The following is a 25,764-nucleotide window of genomic DNA, read 5'->3' as shown; positions in this document are numbered from 1 at the left end:
TCAATATAAATGTAAATATTATAACCCCTAGGTGACTATTCATTGTTATTAAAATGACTTAAATTCGATCATGTTGTGATATTTAGAAATATAAATTTGTTTGGTGCGAGTGAGGTTTTAATTAATCTCTGACTAAGGAAACGTTTCATTTTTTCAAAGAAATGTTTGTTAAAAAAAATCCAGTGGGATTCAATCACAGACCGTGTGACATGGAGTCAGGAACCTAACCCAAAGCGCCACCGGCAAAGTCACGTGCAGAGTGCTGAAAAAGCACTACAGAAACATTATCAACAGACAATGTACAGCGTGTACTATTCTTGTGTTGCGGTACATGAATATAATTATATCATTATTAATTTCTTTAGATACGCGATTCCATATTATATTCCCTTTTAATCAAATTCTAAAAGTATGCTTGTTGACTCCGGTATCACGTTAGTTAAAGACTTCGATGCTTAATGTTTAGGGAGAAAGAAAATACTGGTGTGTATGTTTTCTTTAAAGTACCGAGACCAGCCATATACTGTATGTTTAAGTTCCAAAATTAATATAGTTTATGGCCTTCACACGCGTTGCAGTATGCTCCTATTCTTTTTATGCTCAGCTACTAAGATTTCCCTTCAGTGGTAAAATTCCACATAAATATTCAATACTTAAACGGGCACAGTTAAGACATTAAATATACATATACATACTGTATACAGTACAGTTTGCATACGGTAATATGTTTATGTTCCTAAATCAATCTCTTTTATGAGCATGTGAAAGGCATGGTGAATCAATTCTCAAAAATTACTGTACTTTGCATGACTGGAAACAAATGCGTGATTGCGAAATGCTGTGGTGTTACTTTTACAAAGACGGTCAATGAAAAAAAGAACGTGGACAAAGGCAATACTTTGTTTACAGCTTGTCCAAGGTCATTCATTATTAATACTATTAGTAATATCTTTGTTAAAGACTTTGATGGCGACAGCTCAAACATGAGAGGTTGAGCTTTACTAGCTCCACCTTGCGGAAATTCCGGATACTATTATTTTAATTGCGGTATTATAGGAGAATTTACAGTAACTCGCGGTAGGCCGCGTAAAGCGCACCGCAAAATAATGCGGTATCGCCCGCGCATTTTGAATGGCTGCATCTGTATGTGGAGCATACTTTTGGCCTTTTCTGTAACAAAGTGCTAGTGTATTGCAACAAGGTTGTGATATAAAAAATGAGGAAACCATAGGTGAAACTGAGCAAGTGAGTGTACATCTTAGTGAAAACAATAGGTTAGCTCTGCTTAAAACAATGCAGTGCATAACCCAAATGAACAGTGGTTTTCTATACCATAGAGATTTCATTGGTTAGCATGTAAGCTTTACATTAGATGATCAGATGTTTCGCAGACGTAGTGATAGTGCGTAATTCTGGGATCGGATTAATTAATTTGATTGCTGGTTACCTTGTATTTATTTTTAAAAATGAAATAAAAAATAAGATACAATGATGAGTTCCTGCCTAACTCAAACATTGTGTGACTTTAAAAGCTGGTATGGACACGTGCTCCGCAGCAATGACACATCAATGGCAAAGACCGCCCTCGAATTGAATGTGGAAGGCTGCCAGCCCCGTGGACAACCATTTACGCGCTGGCTGGATCGGCTGAAAGACGACATGCGCCTTGCAAAAGTACCTGCCGAGACGCCACAGACCGTATGAAGTGGAAAAATCGGTGGAAAAAAGCAGACCCCACATAAGTGGGAAAATGTGAAGAAGAAAAGATACGCGATTCCATATTATATTCCCTATTAATTAAATTCTAAACGTATGTGTTTCTTTTACTGCGATAACGAACACAAGTATTCATGGAAAATGTTAATCTCTTTACTCACTTAACTTTGAACGTGTTGTGGTATTTAGAAATACCAACAAATTCAATATAGTGTCGATAATATTTACTATTTTAGTTTTTCAAAGAAATGTTTATTTGTTCAAAGAAAACTCGTGGCAACAGCTGGGTTCAAACCCCCTACCTCCAGCATGCAAGGCACACACCTAACCCATTATACCAACACACAACTTGACAACTTAAGCTGTAGCTGCAACAGGCAGGCAAAATGTTTTCACATAATCAGGGGAGAATGAGTTAAACTGATGCAGACGTTTACAAAGAAAGTGTACTACTGTGATAATTTGAGCTATATGAATATATTTATATCATTATTAATTTCTTTAGATACACGATTCCATATTATATTTCCTTTTAATAAAATTCTAAAAAGTATGCATTTTTTAGTGCAATAACAAGAGCAAATATTCATAGAAAAAGTTCAAACATTATAAATTTTTATAAAGTATATAAACTTAATATAGTCAGGAGGAGCACGTAAAAACTTTTCCAAAGTAACCACAGTATGTAACCAAATGAAAGACTTTGATACTTAAAATGTTTATGAAGAAAGTGGAATACTGGTGTATATTTTTTATTTAAACTACCAAAACCAGCCGTATATAGTTTACATAATATATTTACGTTACTAAATTAATATTGTTTATGACCTTCAAACATGGTAAGCTCTTCTTCTTTTTATGCTCAGCTACTAAAATTTCCCTTTAGTTATAAAATTACATATTAATATTCAATATTAAGTGGATTAAAACATGCATAGTAAAGAGATTAAATGAAGCAATTGTTTCACTAACAACCAATGCATCATGTGTGCCCCGTTGGTCATTTTGGCCAGCAAATCATATACTGTGGTACAATGCAGTGAACTATAGGTAATTTCGCGAGGTACGGGGTTGTACCGTGCATTCTGAATGGCTGCAGCTGGAGGCGCCAGGAATGGCCATTGATCATGATAGCCAAGCATAGCTGGGCGCATCCCCATTTGGGAGCTGCTCCTTATCGGAGAGAAAACACTTGAGATGAGAACTGCATGAATAGCTTCTCTGTGGATGCACTACCGAGATGAGAAAAAGAGATGGGGCCTCATTTAGGAAAGCACAGCAACACTTAATTCTGTCTTATTAATAAACACTGCCGCTACACCACGTACATGGAATATTTATATAAAATGATCTAACTAAAGGGAAATTTTGGTAGCTGAAAATAAAAATAACTGAAGAATAATAACGCTAAACATCATAAACAATATTAATTAATAAAGATAAATATATTATACATACTGTATATAGCTGGTAGTGATGAATGAAAGTAAACAACAGTGTACTCATTTCTGATACAACAGGAAATGCTAAAATAAGACATATTTATTTAAAAAAAGTGAATAAGTGACTGGTATGTAAAAAGGACAAAATAACACACATGGAAAAGGAACTTGAGTGGTGCCAAAGGAAAGAAAATAACAAACAAAATGGAGCTGGCTAATAAAGTGAGGGGAAGCTGACCTAAGAATCAAAACACAAACCTGAAGTCAAGCGAAAGGCCCCTTCATTCTGAAAACCTCCAAGTTAAATACTGAAGAAGTTGAGTTCTGATTGGTCGAGAAGCTGATTACGAATGACGTAATATGGCAAGCTGGTTGAATTAATGAACCAATGAGGGGGAAGAACAACCAAAGTCAGGAAGTGTGGAAGCTAGCATCAAAACAAACACACATGGACTACACTAGGACGTAACAGGTTTGTGCACTTATAGTGGGAGCTGATTCATCTGGACTTTGCTTGGAATGGCCTTTAATACTACTTTTATTACTATAAATAATAATCATATACGTTGGATTTATATAGTGATTTTGATCTAAAAGGATCTCAAGTTGCTTTACATATAGGGTGGGGCAGAGAAGTAAGAAACAACTGCACCAAGTAAATTAAGAGCCTTGATTTAATTTATTATCTGCAGCATCCTACAGCACAGTGTCTCTCCAGTCTGACACCTACTAGTCCATCAATGTAATATACTATCTGTTTTTGTTTAGATAGCTCCCATTCCAGTACATAACTTGGGTCAATTAACATCTAACAATTAAAAAAAACATTTTACCCGACTCATGTCCCATGGATCAAGCAATTAAATTGACTTGTGAACAGCCAGGTGTTTGGACAATGACCTCCTAGTCAATGCTTCTAAAACCAGGGAAATCATCATTGACTTCCGATGCATCCAGAACACAAAACTTCCAATCTTAATTAATCATCTTCCAATAGAGACAACAAACTCCTCTAAAAACAGTGATCTTAACTGGAGCACCAACACTGACCACACAGTTAAGAAAGCACAGCAGAGGATATTTTTTTCTTAGGCAACTCAAAAAACACAGAGTGAACTGTTCTGACAACCTCCTGTCTGGTATGGGAACTTGGATAACTACTCAAAAGGGAAACTGGAAAGGATTATGTCCAAAGCTGCAAAAATTGTTGGCTTCCATTTCATCTCTCTATTCAAGCCGTATCTCCAATCATGCCAAGAAAATCATCTCAGACCCCTCTCATCCAGCTCATAATCTTATTCAGCTTCTCCCTTCTGGAAAACGTTTCAAATCCTTCCTCTCAAGGACTGCCCACTTCAACCTCAGCTGCTTTCCCACATACGAACTCAGAATTCATGATGAAATCTGAATTCCATTGTATAAATATTCTGCTACATGGAAAGTTGTTTACATATGTATGTGACGATTCTTGGTTGTCTTCTGTCCTATTTATATTTGTACTGTATATGTTGTATGTATGTCTTATCTGTGTTCTTTTCTGTACCGAAAGCAAATTCCACCAACTTTTATTGTGTGGCAATAAAGAATAATGTATCTACTGAAGCTGAATGGGTAAGAAAAAATACACTACCAGCGTCAAGCTGTGTCTTAAGTAATAAAAAAGACAGCTTCAAAATCTTACTTAAATCCAACTAAGAAAAGATTAAACCAACATAAGCAACAAACATGAAATAACACTTACTTTTTAGAAAATAAAACTTTTCTCAATAAAAATCCCTGTTGTACACATCACTGCCTATGTTAGCCCACTCAATCTTATGTTCTTCCCACAGCTCATCTACTGTAAAAATAATACACCATAGAGGACATAAAGCACATGAGCTCCACATCCCCTGCTTGATCACTTGATCAGATCTATAGTTTTCTGTTATTTGTTAGCATTATAAGAATAATTAATTTTGTCTGAAAATGAAATGCCATTTTTTTCTGATCAATTATAGATTTAAAATAGAAATATAGTTAATGGCACTTCACTTCAACACCACTTTGTTGTAAGGCATTTGTTGTATAATACCTTACAATTTTCTTCTTTATGTGGCTAACATCACTTTTGGATTCTTTAGATAACACGACAAAGAAAACAAAGATACTATTATGCAAGATGATATGGTTATGCACTTAGAGAACAAGAAGCACGTCTATACACAAAAAGTCGTAGATGTCTCAAAGAAAATTTATCTTGGTTTAGTTTAGAAGCTGACAGCACCACAGTATCAATTGTGACAAGTCAATAGCACAGTAACACCAAAATTCCCTGAATTTGTTACAACCTATCATTTGGCAACCTCAAGAGCTTAAGAAAATACATTTTACAAATATTAAATATTACAAATGAGAGGTGGCCATTTGGTCCATAAAGCCCATTTTGGTAATTATAAATTAATTGAGTCAAAGATCTCTTACACATGTTTCTTGAAAGAAACCATAAACCATATTTTTTGCTTGTGCCCATATTTGTGCTTGTTTCTGGTTTGTTTCACAGTTCATTTTGAACACTTGTATCATAGTTATTTTTTTAAGACTTTGAAAGGTTCAATACCCTTCAGCCTGCCAGTCTTCCCTTAAGCCCTGAAATGGATTTAAATGCTCTGCTCTGGACTGAATCCAGAGCAGAAAAGTCTTTCTATAATGACCAACATCTTCCACAATATTCTGTGAGGCCTAAATAGTGTGTTAGACAATTTTAACATATCACTTAGTTTAAATTCTACACTTTTAGCTATGCAGTATAGCCCAGAATGTTGTTTGCCTTTTTATTTGCTTTTTATTTGTCTATAAGATGAAAATGACCTGTCAACAATTACCAAAGTATTTTTATATGTAGCCTCTTCTAGCTCAGCATTTCCCATTCATATGCATATTTTATTTTTTACTACATGCAAGAAAATCACTGCATTTGTCTAAATTGACCACAATATGCCATCTGTTTGCTCAGTCATGGAGTTTTATACAAAATATTAATTTCATTTGCATTTTCATTTACATGTAACAGAAGACAGACTTATTGGTCTATAAGGTTTTCTCACCCTTTTTAAGAATGGGCACTATATCAGCAATTCTCATAGAAGAACCCAAGGAAATAAATATTACAAAAGAGATGAGGCCATTAAGCCCATCTAGCCCATTTGGTAGTTAGAAAATTAATTCATACAAATATCTCTTACAGCCATTCTTGAAAGTAAACAGAGTCTATCAAAGAAATCAGTGGCTTCATCAACATGGCTACGGTACTTTCCATACTACCATAACCTTTTGGGCCAAGAAGTACCACCTCTTCTCAGTTTTAAATGCGCTTCCAAATACAGCCATTCAAAATGCGCGGGCGATACCGCATTATTTTCCGGTGCGCTGTACGCAGTCTACCGCGAGTTACCGGTAAATACCGCTAGTTACCGTAAATTCTCCTATAATACCGCAAGCAAAATAATAGTATCCGGAATTTCCGCAAGGTGGAGCTAATAAAGCTCAACCTCTCATGTTTGTGTTGTCGCCATCAAAGTCTTTAACGAAGATATTACTAATAGTATTAATAATGAATGACCTTGGACAAGCTGTAAACTCAAAGTATTGCCCTGGTCCACATTCTTTTTTTCATTGACCGTCTTTGTAAAAGTAACACCACAGCATTTCGCAATCACGCATTTGTTTCCAATCATGTACAGTAATTTTTGAGAATCGATTCACCATGCCTTTCACATGCTCATAAAAGAGATTGATTTAGGAACATAAACATATTACCGTTTGCAAACTGTACTGTATACAGTATGTATATGTATATTTAATGTCTTAACTGTGCCTGTTTAAGTATCAAATATTTATATGGAATTTTACCACTGAAGGGAAATCTTAGTAGCTGAGCATAAAAAGAATAGGAGCATACTGCAACATGTGTGAAGGCCATAAACAATATTAATTTTGGAACTTAAACATACAGTATATGGCTGGTCTCGGTACTTTAAAGAAAACATACACACCAGTATTCCATTTCTCCCTAAACATTTTAAGCATCGAACTCTTTAACTAACGTGATAGTTGAGTCAACAAGCATACTTTTAGAATTTGATTAAAAGGGAATATAATATGGAATCGCGTATCTAAAGAAATTGATAACGATAAAATTATATTCATGTTGCAAAAAAACTGCAACGGACATAAAAACTCCCTTGCTTTTAACAGAGCGTTCCATAATTTCTAACTACGAAAATTATTTAAACTAGCCAATTACCTCCGGTACGTGTGTGTACCGCGCACTTTGAATGGCTGCATCTGTACTTTCCACTTGTATCCTCTGGTTCGTGTTTCACAGTTCATGATTGTTGTATTGTAGAACAATACTTCAGCAATTCTCCAGTCTCTTAGGTACTACCCTTGCCTTATGAGACAGTTGGCCAATTGTGTCATTTGTTTGTGTCAATTGCTTCTGAATAACATCTTGCAGTTACTTAAGTACAATTGATAAAATACATCAGGATTTATTAATCCTAAGTGTTTCTTGTACCAAAAACATTTTTCTCTCTTCTATACTGGTACTATCCAATACAGAATTCTGTCCTTTCTGTGGACGTTTTACTAAATCTGAGAAAATTTCCTTTTAATACATCACTCATTTTCCTTTCATTATATAGACACTTCTTCTCACATATATTTTCATGCTGTCATGCTTGACAGTTCCTTTGCTCTTTGTAGTACTGAAAGAACTTATTTCAATCCCCATTTCAATGTTCTTTCTTGACCTTTCTAATATTGTTAATAATAAACGTATTTGCAAGGCAGTATACGTTTTAAAACTGGATCCAGATGTTTTTCAATCATTTTATAAAGTGCCTTTTCACTTATATTTTTCCTAATTGATTTGTTGAACCATTTTGGTTATTGTTTTATAGCTTTTGATTTACTTACCTTTTGGATATTTTTTTCTGTATTGTAAATTAAAACTTGCCATCTATCTTCCACTGTTTTAATACTATATCCACCCTATCCCATTTTACTTCTCTTAAGCTCTGATTCAAAAAAGGTCTTTGAAAATCGTTGGAATCTTACTGTCCCACTGTAATGATATTAGATAAGCTTGAAAGGTGAGTGGAAAAGAAAAGTATCAAGCATTCATATGTTCCATGACAGACAAGTCAGTGCTGATACTCTGACAAGGGTGTATGACAGAATGAGTTGTGTGCACCAGTAAATACTAACAAGAACTCTTACTGTGATGTGAGCAGCTGAAGTAAAATGCAGACACAACACATCACATACAGTACAGTATGTTGCCTTTTCCTTTGAGAAAGCTACTCTTCTCCCTTTTTAGCTCAGTAGGACTATTCAGACATCCCCATTACTCTGACCAAGCAGAGTATTCCTAAATTCCTATTCTCTATTTTTCCTGTCAAAAACATAAAAGCACATTTACAATTTGGTTAATTCTGCTTCTGCAAAGACCTCAGCCTTTGCGGACCAACTAAGAAAAATGACAATTCTGAAATCTCATTTTACCTCTATATTGATACTTTTGCTGGTACTTGAAAAGAGCACTTGTGTGTTAATAAGAAATGCTATTCATTTGCATGTTTTCTGAAAACTTCAACGTTCACAGTATGTGCAGTGGATAACACTTTCCAGCATCTGATATTTATTGAAATGCTGGATATCTAAGTAAAGTTAAATGATTAATGTCTCATGTAACAAATTATCACCATGTTACTATAGCTGTAGCATTTGCCTTGCTTCTTTTCATCACTTAAAGAAGGAGCAAAAAAAACAGAATGTGTTTAAAGTTTAATGTTTAGTATGACCCAGTTAATCTTGTAAGGCTGAGGTGCATTTTTTGAATCGTTCATTACCAATACAATTTTTGCAAATTAAGGTATTTGAAGCAGTGAATGTAAAGACGCAGGTTTGTGTGCAGCTCTAGAATGAAGTGAACTCCCTAATGGCACAGAAACACATTTGCTGCATCCATCTATTTGTTAGTCCAGGTCCAGAGTCAAGTGTAGACTGTAAAATTGAGGACACTGAGACTACTGTCAATGCCACCCTGACTCCCAGAAAAAAACAATAAACAGTTATCAGTAAACATTTAAACAGTTTATACTAGAATGGAAAATAAATATCCCATTACCTTAATTTCATCTATTTCATCTGGAACAATTTTGTAGGCAGATACAGTTCCTCCCATCCTAAAGAGAAAAAGATAAAGCCTTTAATGAAAATAATGACAAGAAATTGAATGTAATGGTTAAGCAATTGACATAAATTCAAACACTGAAAAATAATAATTCTACTTTCACCAATATTTACCTAAAATTAATTTAGATTACAAATTGTTACCACTAAAAAATGTGTAAAACAAACATCAGTATTATACGAAGTCAATCTGAGTTTGTGAAAATCTTTTAGCCAAATTGAGCAAAATATATTGAGCTTTGCTGATGTCTAGCCAGCATTTTGAAATACAGTCAAATGGCTATAATTTATAACTTTGGTTCAGGAGGAAACATTTCTGCATAAGATATTCTTCAAGGATAAGCTCTTCAAACCCTGAAATTACCCTTACCATTTTTGTTTACATACGCTTGTGAATCCATGCATGATTCTTAAAGACTTCTCATGCAAAGATTTGTATGAGATATGGATTTTTATTGCAGTCTATTGTTAGAGGTTTATTAGGAAACTTAAATGTATATTTACATACACAATACATGTATGTAAAAGTGCTAAACATCATCTTAAAAAAATACAGTGCACCCCACAAATTTACATAAGAACTCTTAGGTTCCTAGTACTCTCCCATCTGGGCTACTGCAACATCTTGATGACCAGATGCCTTGCCAAAGTCATTTACCAACTCCAACCCATCCGGAATTTTGCAGCTTGTCAAATCTTTTCTTTTGCTTGCTTTTCTTGTTACTTCATGACTCTAGGCTCTCCACTGGCTTCCTCCCTGCCTCCAAACATCCAACTCAAAGTCCAAAACTGTCTCAATTACTTCAAAGCTTTACTCTTTCATCTCTCTCTGTATCCCCAACTTCCATCTTACTGCTACTTTCTGTACCCGATCTCCATTCTCCGCCCTCAATCCTCAGTGATGGACTGAACCATTCACAGAAGATGAACTTCTTCAGAACTGATCAGTCCCTAACCACCCTTTGGAATCTGTTCAAGACTCATTGGTTTAGACAGAGCCTTTGACCAATGTGCTAGCTTTAATGTCAATTTCTTAATTTATTCACAATGATGAGTGTAGAATGGAGTGTCTGTTATAAATCTTATGAGCAATTATTTAAACTAAATTACCATAGTTCATGATTGGAAGAACAATTATTTACTGTAAATTAATGTATGCATATATAAATGTGCAAAACACAATTTATTGTAATAAAATAATAATAAAGAAAACCAGATCTAGACTTTAGATTGGAATTAATCAATATGAGCTTGAAAGTAAAGAACTGAACAGATAGAATTTCAAACCATTATTTGCTTAAATGTTGCTTACAAGTGACAAATGGATGGCCTGAGATTCTCGGTGAGAATTTGCTTATACAATACCAAATATTTTGTTTGCTTGCATGTACGTTGTACATCAGTATGTTTTAGCTTTAATGACATTTTAATAATTTATTCACATTACCTTATCATACCGGTATGATTGTTTTTTGTATATACATAATGCATTTTCTATTTAAGCATCTGCTAAGCAGATTATTAATATATACTTTATTTAACAACACACATTAATTGTATTTTGGGTCTTGGCTAAGAGGCTTACCCCGATTTTATTCCTGATGTTATCACTAAAATAATAATAGAATCAACTAAATTCTATCAACTAAAAATAAAATAACCTAACATTAGATAACAGTATTAACACATGCAAACTGAAATGACTTGAATGCAAAGGAGATGGCTCGTCCTGGGAGTTTCAGTTTGATAGGTATTACATTATACAGATGCAGCCATTCAAAATGGGTGGGATATTTCGCGGCATACCCCGGTGGGCGTGTCGCGGTATCACGCGGTGTCACGCAGTGTCACGTGGTTAATCGTGCGTCATTTGACACTCTGCCGGAAACTATCCTGCGTCACCTTGTAAAACCGCCAGGGGGAGCTTAACCTCTCATGTACAGCATTTGAGCTTTTAATTTTGAACTGTGTATTACAGCATGTTAATCATCAGTCATTAAAATGTTGGTATATTTTATGAAAGCAAGATTGCTCAGTTGGACAAAAGTACACAACCTACCTTTATCAGAAATATTTATGCATCAAAGCCTTTACCGAAGATATTACTAACACTACTAATAATGGATGACTTTGGACAAGCTGTATACTCAAAGTATAATTTCTTTAGCACATTTGTACAAGCACTTGGAATCTGTCCAAGCCATACATTGTCAGGCATTTTGTTTTACTTCAACGGGCATAAAAACTTCCTTGCTTTTAGCAGGGCGTTTCATAATTTCTAATTACGAAAATGATTTAAAATGCAACACTTATCATTCAACTAGAGCTCAAAATATCACAAGGATCCTCAAGAGCACAGCAAAGACTGTATTAAAAGATACTTGTATGTATCAACGCTTTCTTTTCCGTATACCAGATTTTATGGAACCACTTCAGAAGGGTGTCAGCCAGTCAGATTCCAGGAATCGGTACTTTAAAGGAAAAATACACACCGGTATTCCATTTCTCCCTAACGATTTTAAGCATCGAAGTATTTAACTAGCATGTGAAACAGCGTGTGAAAAAGTGGTAGTTTTAAGCTTTTCTGCTAATATAATATGGAATCGCGTATCTAAAGAATTTGATAATGATATGATTATATTCGTGTACTGCGACAGGGCTGTGTAGGGCTGTTTCGCCTCCCTCTTCATGCGACTTCCCCTGTAGCCTACTGGTCTACGTGCCTGACTACCAACTCACGGGTTGTGTGTTCAAATCCAGCTGGTGCTGGACTTTTCTTTTAACAAACATTTCTTCGAAAAAATAGAATAGCGATATTATGGACAATCAATTGACTTTTATATTTCAAAATATCACAACATGATCGATTCTAAGTCATTTTTGATAACAATGAATAGTCACCTTCTTCCCTTCTGACAACGGTCCCTGCTTCTGCTTCCTGCTTCTATTGTGTGTGTGTGTGCAATAGAGTACATTTTTATAGAGAAATGGAGGCTGGACAGTATGCGTTACAATATAAACATTTATATTGATTTAAATCGTGCTCTGATTTAAATCGCAAACGCGTGTTTAATTATATGTGTTTTTTAATCATAATTAGGCTAATGCATTTCTACATTTCTGTATGAACCAGCTTAGAGGGCTAAAGACAGCTTGTGTTTAAATTGAGTGTAAGGTAATTTATGCTTCTAAAGTCATGGTCAGCATTTATTATTGTACTGTGCTGTAAACTTGTTCTGTGCCTAGACACATTATTTTATAGAGTTCTTATAGCGTTATCAAATCTGGTGGCGCTGTGTGTTAGTTGTCACATGGTCTGTGATTGAATCCCATGGAACTATGACTTTATTTTTTAACAAACATTTCTTTGAAAAAATGAAACTTTTCCCTTGGTCAGAGATTAAATAAAACCTCACTCGCACCAAACAAATTTATATTTCTAAATATCACAACATGATCGAATTTAAGTCTTTTTAATAACAATGAATAGTCACCTATGCGTTACAAAATAAACATTTATATTGATTTGAATCGCGTTTTGATTTAAATCGTAAACTCGTGTTTAAATATATGTGTTTAAAGGTGATGTACTGTATAAAAGCGCTGATTCTTATGGAGTGTGTTCCGCCGGGGATTCAAAAAATGTATTTTAAATAAGCTGATAAAGCTTAGACTAACTGTATTCTAAACTGTATTACAACAGCACATTGGACAATGCAACGTAAATTGCAAAAATGCACTTGGAATCTGTCCAAGCCCTCCTACAAAAATTATTTAAACTGCGACACTGATCATTCATCTCTAAATACATATATATAAAATATATTATTTTATATAGCGTTTTAAGCGAATAGGTAATTAGATTGCTCATAAACCTAATCGCTTTTTCTACATAAACACAGCGTGATTGCTCTCTGAAAATGCTTTTCCTTTATATTTAGGCTCAGATTTCAACTATAGATCGTATTATTATAAACTTTCTTGGAAAAATGTATTTTATGTAAACCATGTTTGCTATTAATTCATTTAGGGCTAAAATACGTTCATTGTCTTCCCATCGAGTCGAGTTGACATTGGAAGCTTGCCACACCCGGACTGTTAAACCAACGCATTAGCACATCAAAGCCCATTGAGGGTATTGAGCCAGTATTGGCTTTAGTATTAGCCATACAGAACATTAAAGTGCCCCTTTTCCATTCAGCGGGTGCCTGAGCCGCTGTGAATGTCTGTAGAGTGTATCTTATTTTTAGTACTATATTTTTGTATTATATTCCCTATTAATCAAACTCTAAGAGTATGTATCGGCTTGTCCCCTCCTCCCGCCCCTCTCTGTGTACAGTGGAGCCTCCTGTCCAGCCAGCACCTGTCCACAGACATTCACAACAGCGACATATCATTAAAGGTTTGCACATATAGTTAAATTATTAGTTGTTTTTCAGGAAGTTAAAAAAACACTAGAATTACTTATCCAGTCTCTTGAAATAAAGTTATTTTTCAAGCAATGCAACAAACATCGGGCAATGTGTTTTTTTAATCCAACATTGACAGCCACATCTTAAATCTTGTCAGTCAGGTCTTTTTTTCTCTATTTGAATTGTGGTTTACACATCGCACTACTTTAAAAGCTAGAAAGACAGGTTTCGATTCACATTAACTGGCGAGCCTTGTTAACAAAAAAACTAATAATAATGTAACATCCCCGGTGGAACACATTCCATAAGAATCAGCGCTTTTACAATATATATATCGCCTTTAAAGGTGGCTTCTCAAAACGATTTACAGGATAAAAACAAGAACAGCAACAACAACAATATTGTATTTCATTGCACTTTGATAACCAAGTAATAACTTAACTATATGTGCAAACGTTTCATATGTTGCTGTTGTGAATGCCTGTGGAGTGGCAATCTTATTTGCCTTGAGTCCTGGTTATCTCTCTCCCCCTCCTCCCTCTCTCCCTCAATTCAATTCAATTCAAGGTGTTTTATTTGCATGACAGATGGGTACAATCAGTGTTGGGTATGTATATTTTGATATTTACACCCGGCGCGGCACCGAGGGAGCGTCTGCATTTCTAACTTAGTTTTTAAAATTAGTCAAGCAATATGAAGCATCTCCTTTTACTTTTAAGTCCCTTAAATACATTGAGCACAGCTTTCTCACCACTTAAGATTGGAATAGTCAGGTTCCAATCTTACAGTATCTTGATACAGTATCTTTGTCTTCTAAGTATCTTAATAAACTTTCAGCATAGCTTTCTACCCGTTTAGATGTATATTTCTTGGGATTTTGGGATCAAACGTGGAAGGATTAGATTGTAATCGTTTTTATTTGTCAAATACGTGATTGTATTTCTGAATGTTATGTTACACCTACTGTAGTTCACTGCTTTAAATACATCGAATTAAGAAAGTTATGTGTAGCACTTTAGATCTTTTTTTCTGAACCAGGGAAAATCTGATCATGTTTCTCTAAAAAACTTTATTTTACATATCACCTTTAAAAGTGGTAGTACCTTTTTTAGTACTATATTTTTGTATTATATTCCCTATAAATCAAACTCTAAGAGTATGTATCGGCTTGTCAGTCAGGTCTTTTTTCTCTATTTGAATTGTGGTTTACACATCGCACGACTTTAAAAGCTAGAAAGACAGGTTTCGATTCACATTAGCTGGCGAGCCTTGTTAACAAAAAAAAACAGACAATACCCATGGAGGGGGAGGTCAAGCCAGAGAGAGAGTTTTTTACCCTCTGTCTAATAACCCAAATAACCCGGGGCAGAGACTCCGGGGGGATCATTGTGTGGTACAGAGCGGAGCTCAATCAATTCTTATGGAATGTGTTTCTTTCTTCTTTTTTTCAGCATGGAATAAACCTGTTACTTGATTCATATGGATGCCCGGTTCCGCCGGGGATTCAAAACATTTTTTATTTTTTTTTAATCGGGTATCGAAGGGAATAGGCAGTATAACCCTGTTCATGCACAAACTGTGGCATGTTACATTGATTTGGGTGTCTCCTCTTGCCAGAAAGCTCTAAATTGCATTTTGAGCGCGGTTTTTTACTTTTTTTTAATTGCATTTTGGGCGCAGACAGCACATACAAGGGTTAATGAACTGCGCCAAGAAATTTAAAATAGTATTCTTTAGGTGTGAGGGTAGGAGTGGACCGCAGCAGGCATAATCAGCAAACCAGGAAAACAAAGAACAGGACAGGTGAGATGTGTATCCAGAAAGCGAGTGATCAGAAAAAGGAAATGGTGTCTTTCCCTGGCATTAGCTCATCGGTATGGTGTAAGTTTACCCTTACTTCGTGCGACTGGAAAATAATTTGTGATTGGATCAACGAAATGCTTCGTAGAAGGAGGCGCTCTTTTCCTCTAGTCTAACAGTCTGTCCACAAACAAAACATTCCTGTTAGACAAGAGGAATTGAAAAAAAAACAATTTTGTCAATGGAAACCAGTGTGTGTGTCTCTCTCTGCTGGATGTCTCTCTCACTCTCTGCTAAATGAATAAAAGCATTTTATTAAAAACGCGTTTGCGTTTGTCTGGTATTTACTTTGGTCCCTTTTAACTGTTTTTCGATCTACTGTATTGCTTTGAGATGCCACTTTTAAAGGTGATATGTAAAATAAAGTTTTTTATTATTGTTATAGAGAAACATGATCAGATTTTCCCTGGTTCAGAAAAAAAGATCTAAAGTGCTACACACAACTTTCTTAATTCGATGTATTTAAAGCAGTGAACTACTGTAGGTGTAACATAACATTCAGAAATACAATCACGTATTTGACAAATAAAAACGATTACAATCTAATCCTTCCACGTTTGATCCCAAAATCCCAAGAAATATACATCTAAACAGGTAGAAAGCTATGCTGAAAGTTTATTAAGATACTTAGAAGACAAAGATACTGTATCAATTTATGTTGCATTAGTCTGATTATGATTAAAAAACACATATAATTAAACACGCGTTTGCGATTTAAATCAGAGCACGATTTAAATCAATATAAATGTTTATATTGTAATGCATACTGTCCAGCCTCCATTTCTCTATAAAAATGTACTCTATTGCACACACACACACAATAGAAGCAGGAAGCAGAAGCAGGGACCGCTGTCAGAAGGGAAGAAGGTGACTATTCATTATTATCAAAAATGACTTAGAATCGATCATGTTGTGATATTTTGAAATATAAAAGTCAATTGATTGTCCATGATATCGCTATTCTATTTTTTCGAAGAAATGTTTGTTAAAAGAAAAGTCCAGCACCAGCTGGATTTGAACACACAACCTGTGAGTTGTTAGTCAGGCACGTAGACCAGTAGGCTACAGGGGAAGTCGCATGAAGAGGGAGGCGAAACAGCCCTACACAGCCCTGTCGCAGTACACAAATATAATCATATCGTTATTAAATTCTTTAGATACGCGATTCCATATTATATTGCCTATTAATCAAATTCTAAAAGTATGCTTGTTGACTCCGGTATCTCTTTAATTAAAGACTTCGATGCTTAAAATGTTTAGGGAGAAATGGAATACTGGTGTGTATTTTTTACTTTAAAGTACCAAGACCAGCCATATACAGTACTGTATGTTTATGTTCCAAAATTAATATCGTTTATGGCCTTCACACGCGTTACAGTATGCTCCTATTCTTTTTATGCTCAGCTAATAAGATTTCCCTTCAGTGGTACAATTCAATATCTACAACGGGCACAGTACAGACGTTTACTGTACTGTAAATCTTTCTACGACATCTTTCTTTCGGTCAACCAATCACGTACCGCGGTACCCCACGTCATCTTGCGCCATGATGCGCGACACCGCAGCCAATTACCTGCGGTACATGTCTGTACCGCTCACTTTGAATGGCTGCATCTGTATATTGCAAAATTCTCTACAGCACGTCAGTAAATTTAGATAAGAAGGTGTTTTCCAACTTAGACCTGTACAGATATATTAATTTAAACAATTAAACAATTACTATCCTCTAGCATACACAGGCAGCGATCAGTCAAAGAATAAAGATCCCAATAATGAGCGTAGTAGGGGATGCCAGTGATAAATCTTATGATAGAATCAGAGCCCATTATGTAAACCTACAGTCATGTGAAAAAGAATGTACACCCTCTTTCAATTTTATGGTTTTATATATCAAGACATAACAAAAAATTATCTGGTCCTTACCAGGTCCTAAAATTAGGTAAATCTCACCTCAGGTGACTAACAACACATAACAGATTCCACTATGTCATTATTTCATAAACAAAAAATAAGCCAACATGCAGAAACCATGTTGAAAAACAAAGCATATCCCATGATTTAGTAGCTTGTAGAACCACCTTTAGCAGCAATAGCTTGAAGTAATCATTTTCCGAGAGTTTCTCAGTCTCTCACATCGTTTTGGATGAACTTTGGATGAGCTTCAGTTCATTGATGTTTGAGGTAATTTGTTTATGCACAGCTCTCTTAAGGTCCAGCCACAGCCTCAAGGGGGTTTAGATCTGGACTTTGACTTGGCCATTCCAACACCTTGATTCTTTTCTTTTTCAGCCATTCATAACGAACATAGCTTAGTTAAATGTAAGCTTGTCTCTTGTTCAGTCTTGCAGAGGAACAGGTCACGTTATCCAATTCTACATAACTTGGAATGAACACGCCAATGACCAATTACAAATCTGCACAGCCGTGTTTCCTAGATCATTGTGTTTTAATTTTAAATATGCCAGACTAATATGGCTCTTGGCAACTACACAGCATTCCCCGCCCCAGACATACAAACCCTCGTTTATTTTACAGATGGTCTTTTCTCAATAAAAGCAACAGGCCCCCTTAGATCTGGGCCCGGGTGCAATTGCACTCATTGCAACTGCCGTAGCACTGGCCCTCAATACAACAATCATTTCACAGCCCCCCTGCAGTACCTCAGGTTTTCAGCCCACAGGTTGAAAACCACTGCTCTAGGGTATTACCTTACCCACCCATGTTGTTGATCTCTTGGGTAGTGCCTCTGAAAGACTGATGTTTGAAAGGTTGACCTTGTCAATGCCTTTAAGGATCTTGAATACTTGTATCAAGTTACCTTGATATCTTCTCTTAGATTAAAAAGGTTCTGCCCAGCAATTCATCTGGTTGCACTTCTCTGGACTGAGCCGTATTTCTATAAACTTCAGACCAAAATTGCACATCCATTGATTTGAATTCCACACTTTCCACTATATATTCCAACAGTATTTTTTCATAGCTTTTTTAAAATCTCATATTTGTAGTTCAAGCATTTACTACCAAAACACTGCATGTGTCTATTTTGAATGTTAAATGTTGCAAGGTGTTCACCCAGTCCTGAATTTGATCTAAACTTTACAACAACTCACAGAAAACATTTGCTCAACTGTTTGTGGAGATGTTGGATTTTGGTACATTGTTGGTTTACAAGTAATCTCATATACAGTAAAACATGATCTGTGACCTGCTGAACTTCTAGTTTTACACCCTAGCCCAGGTTTCCCTTCTATTCTTTTCTGTAAAAAGAATTTAAGTTTTATTTTCTTTCATGGAGGAAGCTTTTTTCATGTTTCCATGGCAGAGCTAACCATAATTTCTTAGCGATGATCATAAATATTTTGTACATGGATTGTAACAGATGGCATTACATATCAAGGAATAGAAATTAGTGACATAATGAATTAGCTCTGTATCACTCCTCTTACTAACCTCAAGAATCATACTATGCTTTGCATTCCAAGAACACTATGCAGAGGAAGTGTGTCTTGAGGCCCCGGGATCTCATTTATACAAATGAGGCTAAGAACAGATTTCATTATATCCTTTCCTCAAACAAAAACAAAAAGACAAACATAAGACAAAAAATTCAAATTAAAACTGTGAAATGCAAATGACAAGGAACAAAAAAAAAGAAATAATAAACACTTCTCTGGAACAAGTACAAAAAGTGATTTTTATTACATAGTTATTTCAATTATGTTAATCCACATATTTGTGTTTTTTCTATGAATGAAACACAGAATTAGTAGATGATTTCACTATGAAAAATGGAATAAAATACACTAAACAGGAAATGCAAAATTTATTTCTTAAATTAGCTGGTAGCCACAGGGTTGCTATCTGCAAAGGTACTGTACATTGATTAAAGGTTAAATAGCTGCTCAACAACAAACTGAAAAGTCTTAATGATTTAAATGTTAAGTGTCACTTGTTCCCATATCCCATGTGTCTTTGCAAACTTTATTTGCAACTGGTTCCTGAGTTTGAAGGTTTGAGAGAAGAACGCATGCAGAAAAATGCATATGTGCTGCAATTCATTACTGGGAGACACTACAAGAAATACAGTATAAGTGTTGCTTGCGCTGTCACAAAGAGTGTAGGACCACACAAAGTCTCTCAGGCAGAGGTGGGGGCATTATTATTATTTATAACCTTTTTTATAGTTTAAGTCCTGTTACTGTACCTCTGCTCTCTTCTTTTGAGTGTCTTGTTTTAAATGTTTCCATTCCCCACTACCTTCATTGCCCGGTCTGCAGGCCACCCAAACCTTATGAAGTCTTTTAAGGTGAGTTTGCTGAATTACTTTCATTTTTATGCCTCAGAATTAAGAGGATACATATACTTGGTATTAATTCAGGGTCGTCCAGTTCAGCTAAGCATTTCCTAGCTCTGTTGGGATGCTTTGTTCTAACCCAGTTTCTTCTTAGCCCAACACATAACAAAGGACACACCCTTGATTTAATAATTGCAAATAATTTAGTTTCTCACTTCTCTTCCCTTGAACTAGGCCTCTTTGATCACTTTGATCACAGCTATTCTCTTCAATCTGGAATTACCTATTTTTAACATTTTCCCCTCACAAGATTTAGCAACTGGTGATCAGTTGATCAGCCTAGGATCACAAATTCTGTTCTATGCTCCTTATCATGTTTTTCTACTTCTGATGCTCTGGAGGACAAAAGACATTTGCTTAATAGTGCTCTCTTATCTACCCTTGACACCTTCACTTGTCTAAAAACTCGAACCATCTCTTTTCTAGCCCTGTCCCTTAGTATACCAACCATCTATGATCAATGAAGGCAGTGTCCCAGAAACCTGAACATAGGTTGTGTCTATCTGGCCTAAACGTACATTATCAGGTTTGGAAAGATTACTTGTCGGAATATAAGAATACAGTAGGGTCTGCTAGATCCACCCACTTCTTTCACATTATTGAAAATAACTATCACAACCCTAGACACCTTTTTTCTAGCATCAACAGACTGCTAAAGCCAAACTGTCCCACCACACTACCAGCCTCACTTTGTAACAACTTCTTTAGCTTAAAGATCGACAACATCGAGCATCACATTCTCTCCACAATGCCATGTCACTTCCACACCTGCTCCTTGGTTGCCTAACTTTCCCTTCTCTCCAACTCCCTTCTTCTTGACTCTGTGTCCATCAGTAAAACGGTTTTGCATATGAAATCCATCACCTGCCTATTAGAGCCCAATTCAGTCATAACCCTAACCCACCACTTTATTTCAATCCTGTTTCACTTGTCTCTGCCGCATTGTCTTCAATATAATAAATGAATCATTGAACATTGGTGTTAACCAACGGTCCACAAAACTGCTGCCATTACCCCTGTGTCAAAAATGCTAAACATGGCTCTGGACAATCTGAACATTTTTTGCCCCAAATTACCCTTTCTTGCAAAAATTCTAGAAAGTGCTGTTACAATTCAGACAAATAGTCACCTCATCGCAAATAAACTTTTCGAACCCCTCCAATCTTGCTTCCGACAACTTCACAGCACAAAAACAGCCCTGATCAAAATCACTAAATGATCTTCTAATAGCTTCTGATTCTGGTTCTCTCTCTATCCTCATTCTTCTTGCACTCATTCTCTCTACTAACATCTCCAACATAAAAGCATGGATGACTCAAAGTTACCTTCACCTAAGCTGATGCTTATTGGCAACCCCCATCAACTTTGTAAAGCCAACACTGTAACCCTGTCTGTGGATGATTGTTCAAAATTCAAGAACTTGGGGATGATATTTGATTCTAGTGCAAGAGATCACATTACTCCTATTCTGGAGTCCTTGCACTGGCTTTCTGTCAGGTCCCATGTCAAATTCAAAATCCTAATGCTCACCTATAAGGCTCTGCATGACTTGGCACCTCAGTACCTGTCTGAGCTACTGTCATCCTACTCCTTACCTCGCAACCTTCGCTATTCTAATTCTGGTATCCTATCTGTCCCCCAAGCCTGTCTACACTATATAGGTGACAGGGCATTTTCCCATTATGCCTCAAAGCTCTGAAACTCTATCCTCAAATTTCAAATTTCAAATTTAGTCTCAAAACCTTATTCTTTAGAAGGCCATTTACTTAACTGGTTCTTTTATTTACCCCTCTGCTGCTACTATATTCAGTACCCCCATCTATTGTCTCCTCTCATTGTGCATTTTCATTTTGCATTTCTTGAGCATTTTTTTATTGTTGTTGTCGTTCTGTAAAGCGCTTTTAGACCCTATATAAACCTATTCTATTTTTCTAAATTTGGACATATCCAATGTTTATCTCAATGTATAACTTTTCATATCTTTCTGTCATAGGGGAAAAGAAAGGAAAAACAGCAAACCTGAAATGGCAATGCATCTACATTTTTAGATTATTTTTTAAAACACTGAACAAAAAGACTTGGATATTTTCATCCAGTTTTCAAGGAAACCACTTCTATCTATAAAGCATTAAAGTAGATGAACTTAAGATAAAGAAATTCAGTGGGAATTAGTGAGATTCAACTAAACAGATTGCTTTTCTTCACAAGCATTTTCAACAAGTTGCTATTTTGGGAACAGATTTTATTTCCCTTTTTTAAACTTGAGAAATTAAATTAGCAAAATACAATTTTGTCTGCCTCTGTCTCTCCATCTTGTTAAACAAGCTTTACTTCTTTCTATGAAAAGTGGATATGATATTTTTTCCATAGATGTGGATTAGAGTGGATAAGACTACTATATGGTGTATGGTAGTACAGTATTTCACCGGAATTGTTTTCTTTAAACTAATGTTTTGTGCCCCTTTCTACAATAATAACCTGAAGGTTCACTACTCTCTACACAAAGAGTTAATAATTTGCATATGTAGAAACTGCTGAGAATAGAGACCACGTGTCAAACATTTATAACATGAATATTTGATACTTCCATTATCAATTATCATACTTCCAAGTTAAACCCAATACTGAGCTGCAGACAGTGTGTACTGGAAGAGTCCTGATCACAAAGGACTGACTACATTTTTTAACTTCTTCCACATCACAGATTATTTAACACCAAATTATACAGCCACTACTGTATAGATATACATAAAAGTATGAGGTGCCATTTAGGCCATTATTCAAACTTTACCTCTCACATACACACAAAAAGCTCTCACATTCACTGGTTTTCATTGTTCATACAGTTTATTATAGTTCTAAGCATAATATTCCAGTACATCTGCATATAAATCCATATTCTGCGATTTCTCAGAATATTACCTGTTACCTCGGCTTTATTGGAATGTTTACATGGATATATAAAAAGTCTTAAAAATTGCAATACACTAAAATAGTCACTCCAGTGGTTTTACTATTAAGACATTCAGGAAAGGAACTGCATTATTAATGACTATGTGCTTCATATGGTACTGTCTGTTCTTCATTCAAAAGTTTAATTGAACAATAATTTTCATTATTCTACTCTGCTTATATTTTTCCTTGCTAACATGAACAACAGTAACAGGCCACTTATTATTAAAACAACTGTACAGTGTGTGGGTAAAGTTTGAGGTTGTTTTTCAAGTTTTTCAAGTGTAAGTAATGTTTAAGAACAACCAATAAATAATCGCCAAAATAAAAGGGTTGTTCACAATCTGCAGCTCTAAGCCAGAACACATATAGCACTGAGCCCCAGAAGAAACCTTTTTGATCAGTAATGATATGGTGCAACAGTGGGACAAAAAGAAAGATCATGAGGGACTGCAAAACCAAGACATTACAGTGACAACTTTCTAAGTCCATCTGAAGTGCTCTGTGTCCTTTGGTAACAAGCTAATGGCTGTGCTCTAGCATGCCATGAGATGTGCAAGCTAATACTTCCACCTGTCCAGGATACTACCAGTAGATGAAGCCCCATCTGTTCCTGCCTTCTACAGTATATCACAGCACAGTTATTCACTAAATTAGGATACAACAAATCGCTAAAAGTCAAAACAAGTTTAGCCAATACACCTGTTTACCATTTTTGGCTCCTCAGAAAAAATAATATCCTTGATCACCACTCAAATATTTCCAAGACATATGTGTCTTTAGTGTATTTTTTTAAATACACTAAAGTGAACTATTTTTGTTGTGCTTATAATCACTAATGTTCTCCAGAGTCCATAGAAAAGAGAGCAACTAGAACTATTTCTGAATTAATATGAAGGGAATGGCATACTTAAAGAAATGAAACATTTTAACACTGAACTAAGGATTTCGGCAGAACTTCATGAAGGTATTCAAAATCCTGAAAGTAATTCGCAATTCGTTTGGTAAAATAATTCTCTCCCTAATCTGTTGTGTAATGATTTCTCCCCAGATTGTGTTACAATGGTGTTGTTCATCACTAGTGGATGCCCTCCTTCATCTAAAGCACTTTAGGAATTGTTGGGATTGAAAGAGAAATGAATGGAATTTTTCAAGATCAGCGGCAATACTAGAACTTTCGGAAAAGAGTATAAATTAAGTTTTGTAAAGCTCAAGACAGAAAACAGGAGAATCTATACACAGAAGATTGGAGGAGTCTGGAATGAACTTGCAATGCATGTGGTAGAAGTTTACTCTAAAGCTGATAAAATGGACTGTCAATTGTTGGAACATTTAAGCTTCTACCAATGAAAAGAGTAAGATGGATTGAATGGCCTCTTGTTCTTAAGTGTTCTGTATCTTAGAAAAACTGAAATTAAATTCTATTATAATAAAAAGGTACTGGTACTGTTGCAGAAATACACTTTCACATGCTGAAGGTTTTTAAAGTTACAACTGTTTATGGCTGCCAAGAGAGATGCTGCACACTATGTTTGTGCAACTCAAACACAATTCCCTGCAATATCCTGTAGATGGCAGTGTAGGTGGAGAATCTCTACTGTCAAAGTAATTTCTGCCATTTTTAATAATGCATTTTCTGTACTTTGATATTTTGTAATCTTGTTGCAATTAATGAACAATTTTAAAAGTTAGATTTCTTCTTTTGTTATCTAGAGTTTATAAAGATTGTTTGAGAGCAGCTCCACACTGTAAATACAGGTAACAAACACTTAAATCACAAGATTTATCTGATGTGTCTTCAGGTGCCCTATTGTGGCATCACTGTCTGGGGTCCTTCAGCTATTATTTAATTAGCCTCATAATGTACCATGCAACTAGGGTTAAGTGTTAGAAGAACATATTTTTACTGGGCAGTATAGACTTCTTGAACAGCAGAAGCCCTGGTCTTTCAGTGTAGCATGGTTTTCTGCTATGTTAAAAAGGGTGCTGAAGTTAGAATTTAAGACAAGCTTTGAGCAAACACTAGCTTTTTTCAGCTTTAGTGCCACCTAACACATCTACATCTCACCTGGAAACAAAAAAAATATAATGTGGCTTTTTCAAAGTAAAAATATGTATCTGTTATCTTCCTCAGATTTGTTCTCATCTTAATCTAAATTCTTTAGATTAAGTATCATTTAAAAAATCCAACTTTAATATTTGTTTTCTTACAGGATTTTAAACCTTTTTATAATTGCCTGAAGGATACTTTCTTATTGTTGCTTAATATTATTTAAACATGCCTGCCCTTTTATTAGTTTAAATTGTCAGTATCATTAGTCCTACATCTTTACCATTACAAATAACTATTGGGCTCCTGTTTAATTCTGCAGACTGCATGTCTTAAGTGTCTTGTATATCCTTCATGATGAATGTAGAAGAACATTTATCAAAAACTGAAGGAGCTAAAAAATTATAAACATCTGGAGAAAGACCCCTTGTTTGAAACATTTGAGAAATATATGTATGATGCTAAAGAAATATAATTTAATATAATATTTCACATTCTGAATTGCTCACTGTGATGTAGCTGCATGTGGTTGTCAGACAAATCAGTACTGTATTAAATGTTTACATATATTTGTATAATATAACACTAATATTGTCACACTCCTTTGTTAAATAGAATTATTTTTTTAATTACATACAGTATACAGAATTATTAGTAACTGTATTTAAATAATAATTACATAACAGATCATTTTATTTAAATTTTGATTATAAATATATCATACATATTGTCTTTAAAAGC

At 35.3% G+C, this 25,764-nt stretch overlaps 1 protein-coding gene across 13 annotated transcripts in view; it reads right to left on the bottom strand.

Annotated features, from left to right (window-relative positions):
* The window catches only part of gphna (gephyrin a), a 479,030-nt gene that overhangs the window by 205,637 nt on the left and 247,629 nt on the right, over positions 1 to 25,764 (bottom strand). For all 13 annotated transcript variants that reach the window (XM_015351213.2, XM_015351218.2, XM_015351214.2 and 10 more), the window contains exon 3: positions 9,331 to 9,388. In XM_015351213.2, the coding sequence (XP_015206699.1) occupies positions 9,331 to 9,388 (58 nt within the window). The remainder of the gene's footprint in view (positions 1 to 9,330; positions 9,389 to 25,764) is intronic.

The sequence above is a fragment of the Lepisosteus oculatus genome, chromosome 8, assembly GCF_040954835.1.
Source record: "Lepisosteus oculatus isolate fLepOcu1 chromosome 8, fLepOcu1.hap2, whole genome shotgun sequence".
Lineage (NCBI taxonomy): Eukaryota > Metazoa > Chordata > Actinopteri > Semionotiformes > Lepisosteidae > Lepisosteus > Lepisosteus oculatus.
This window is presented reverse-complemented; position numbering and strand designations above follow the sequence as displayed.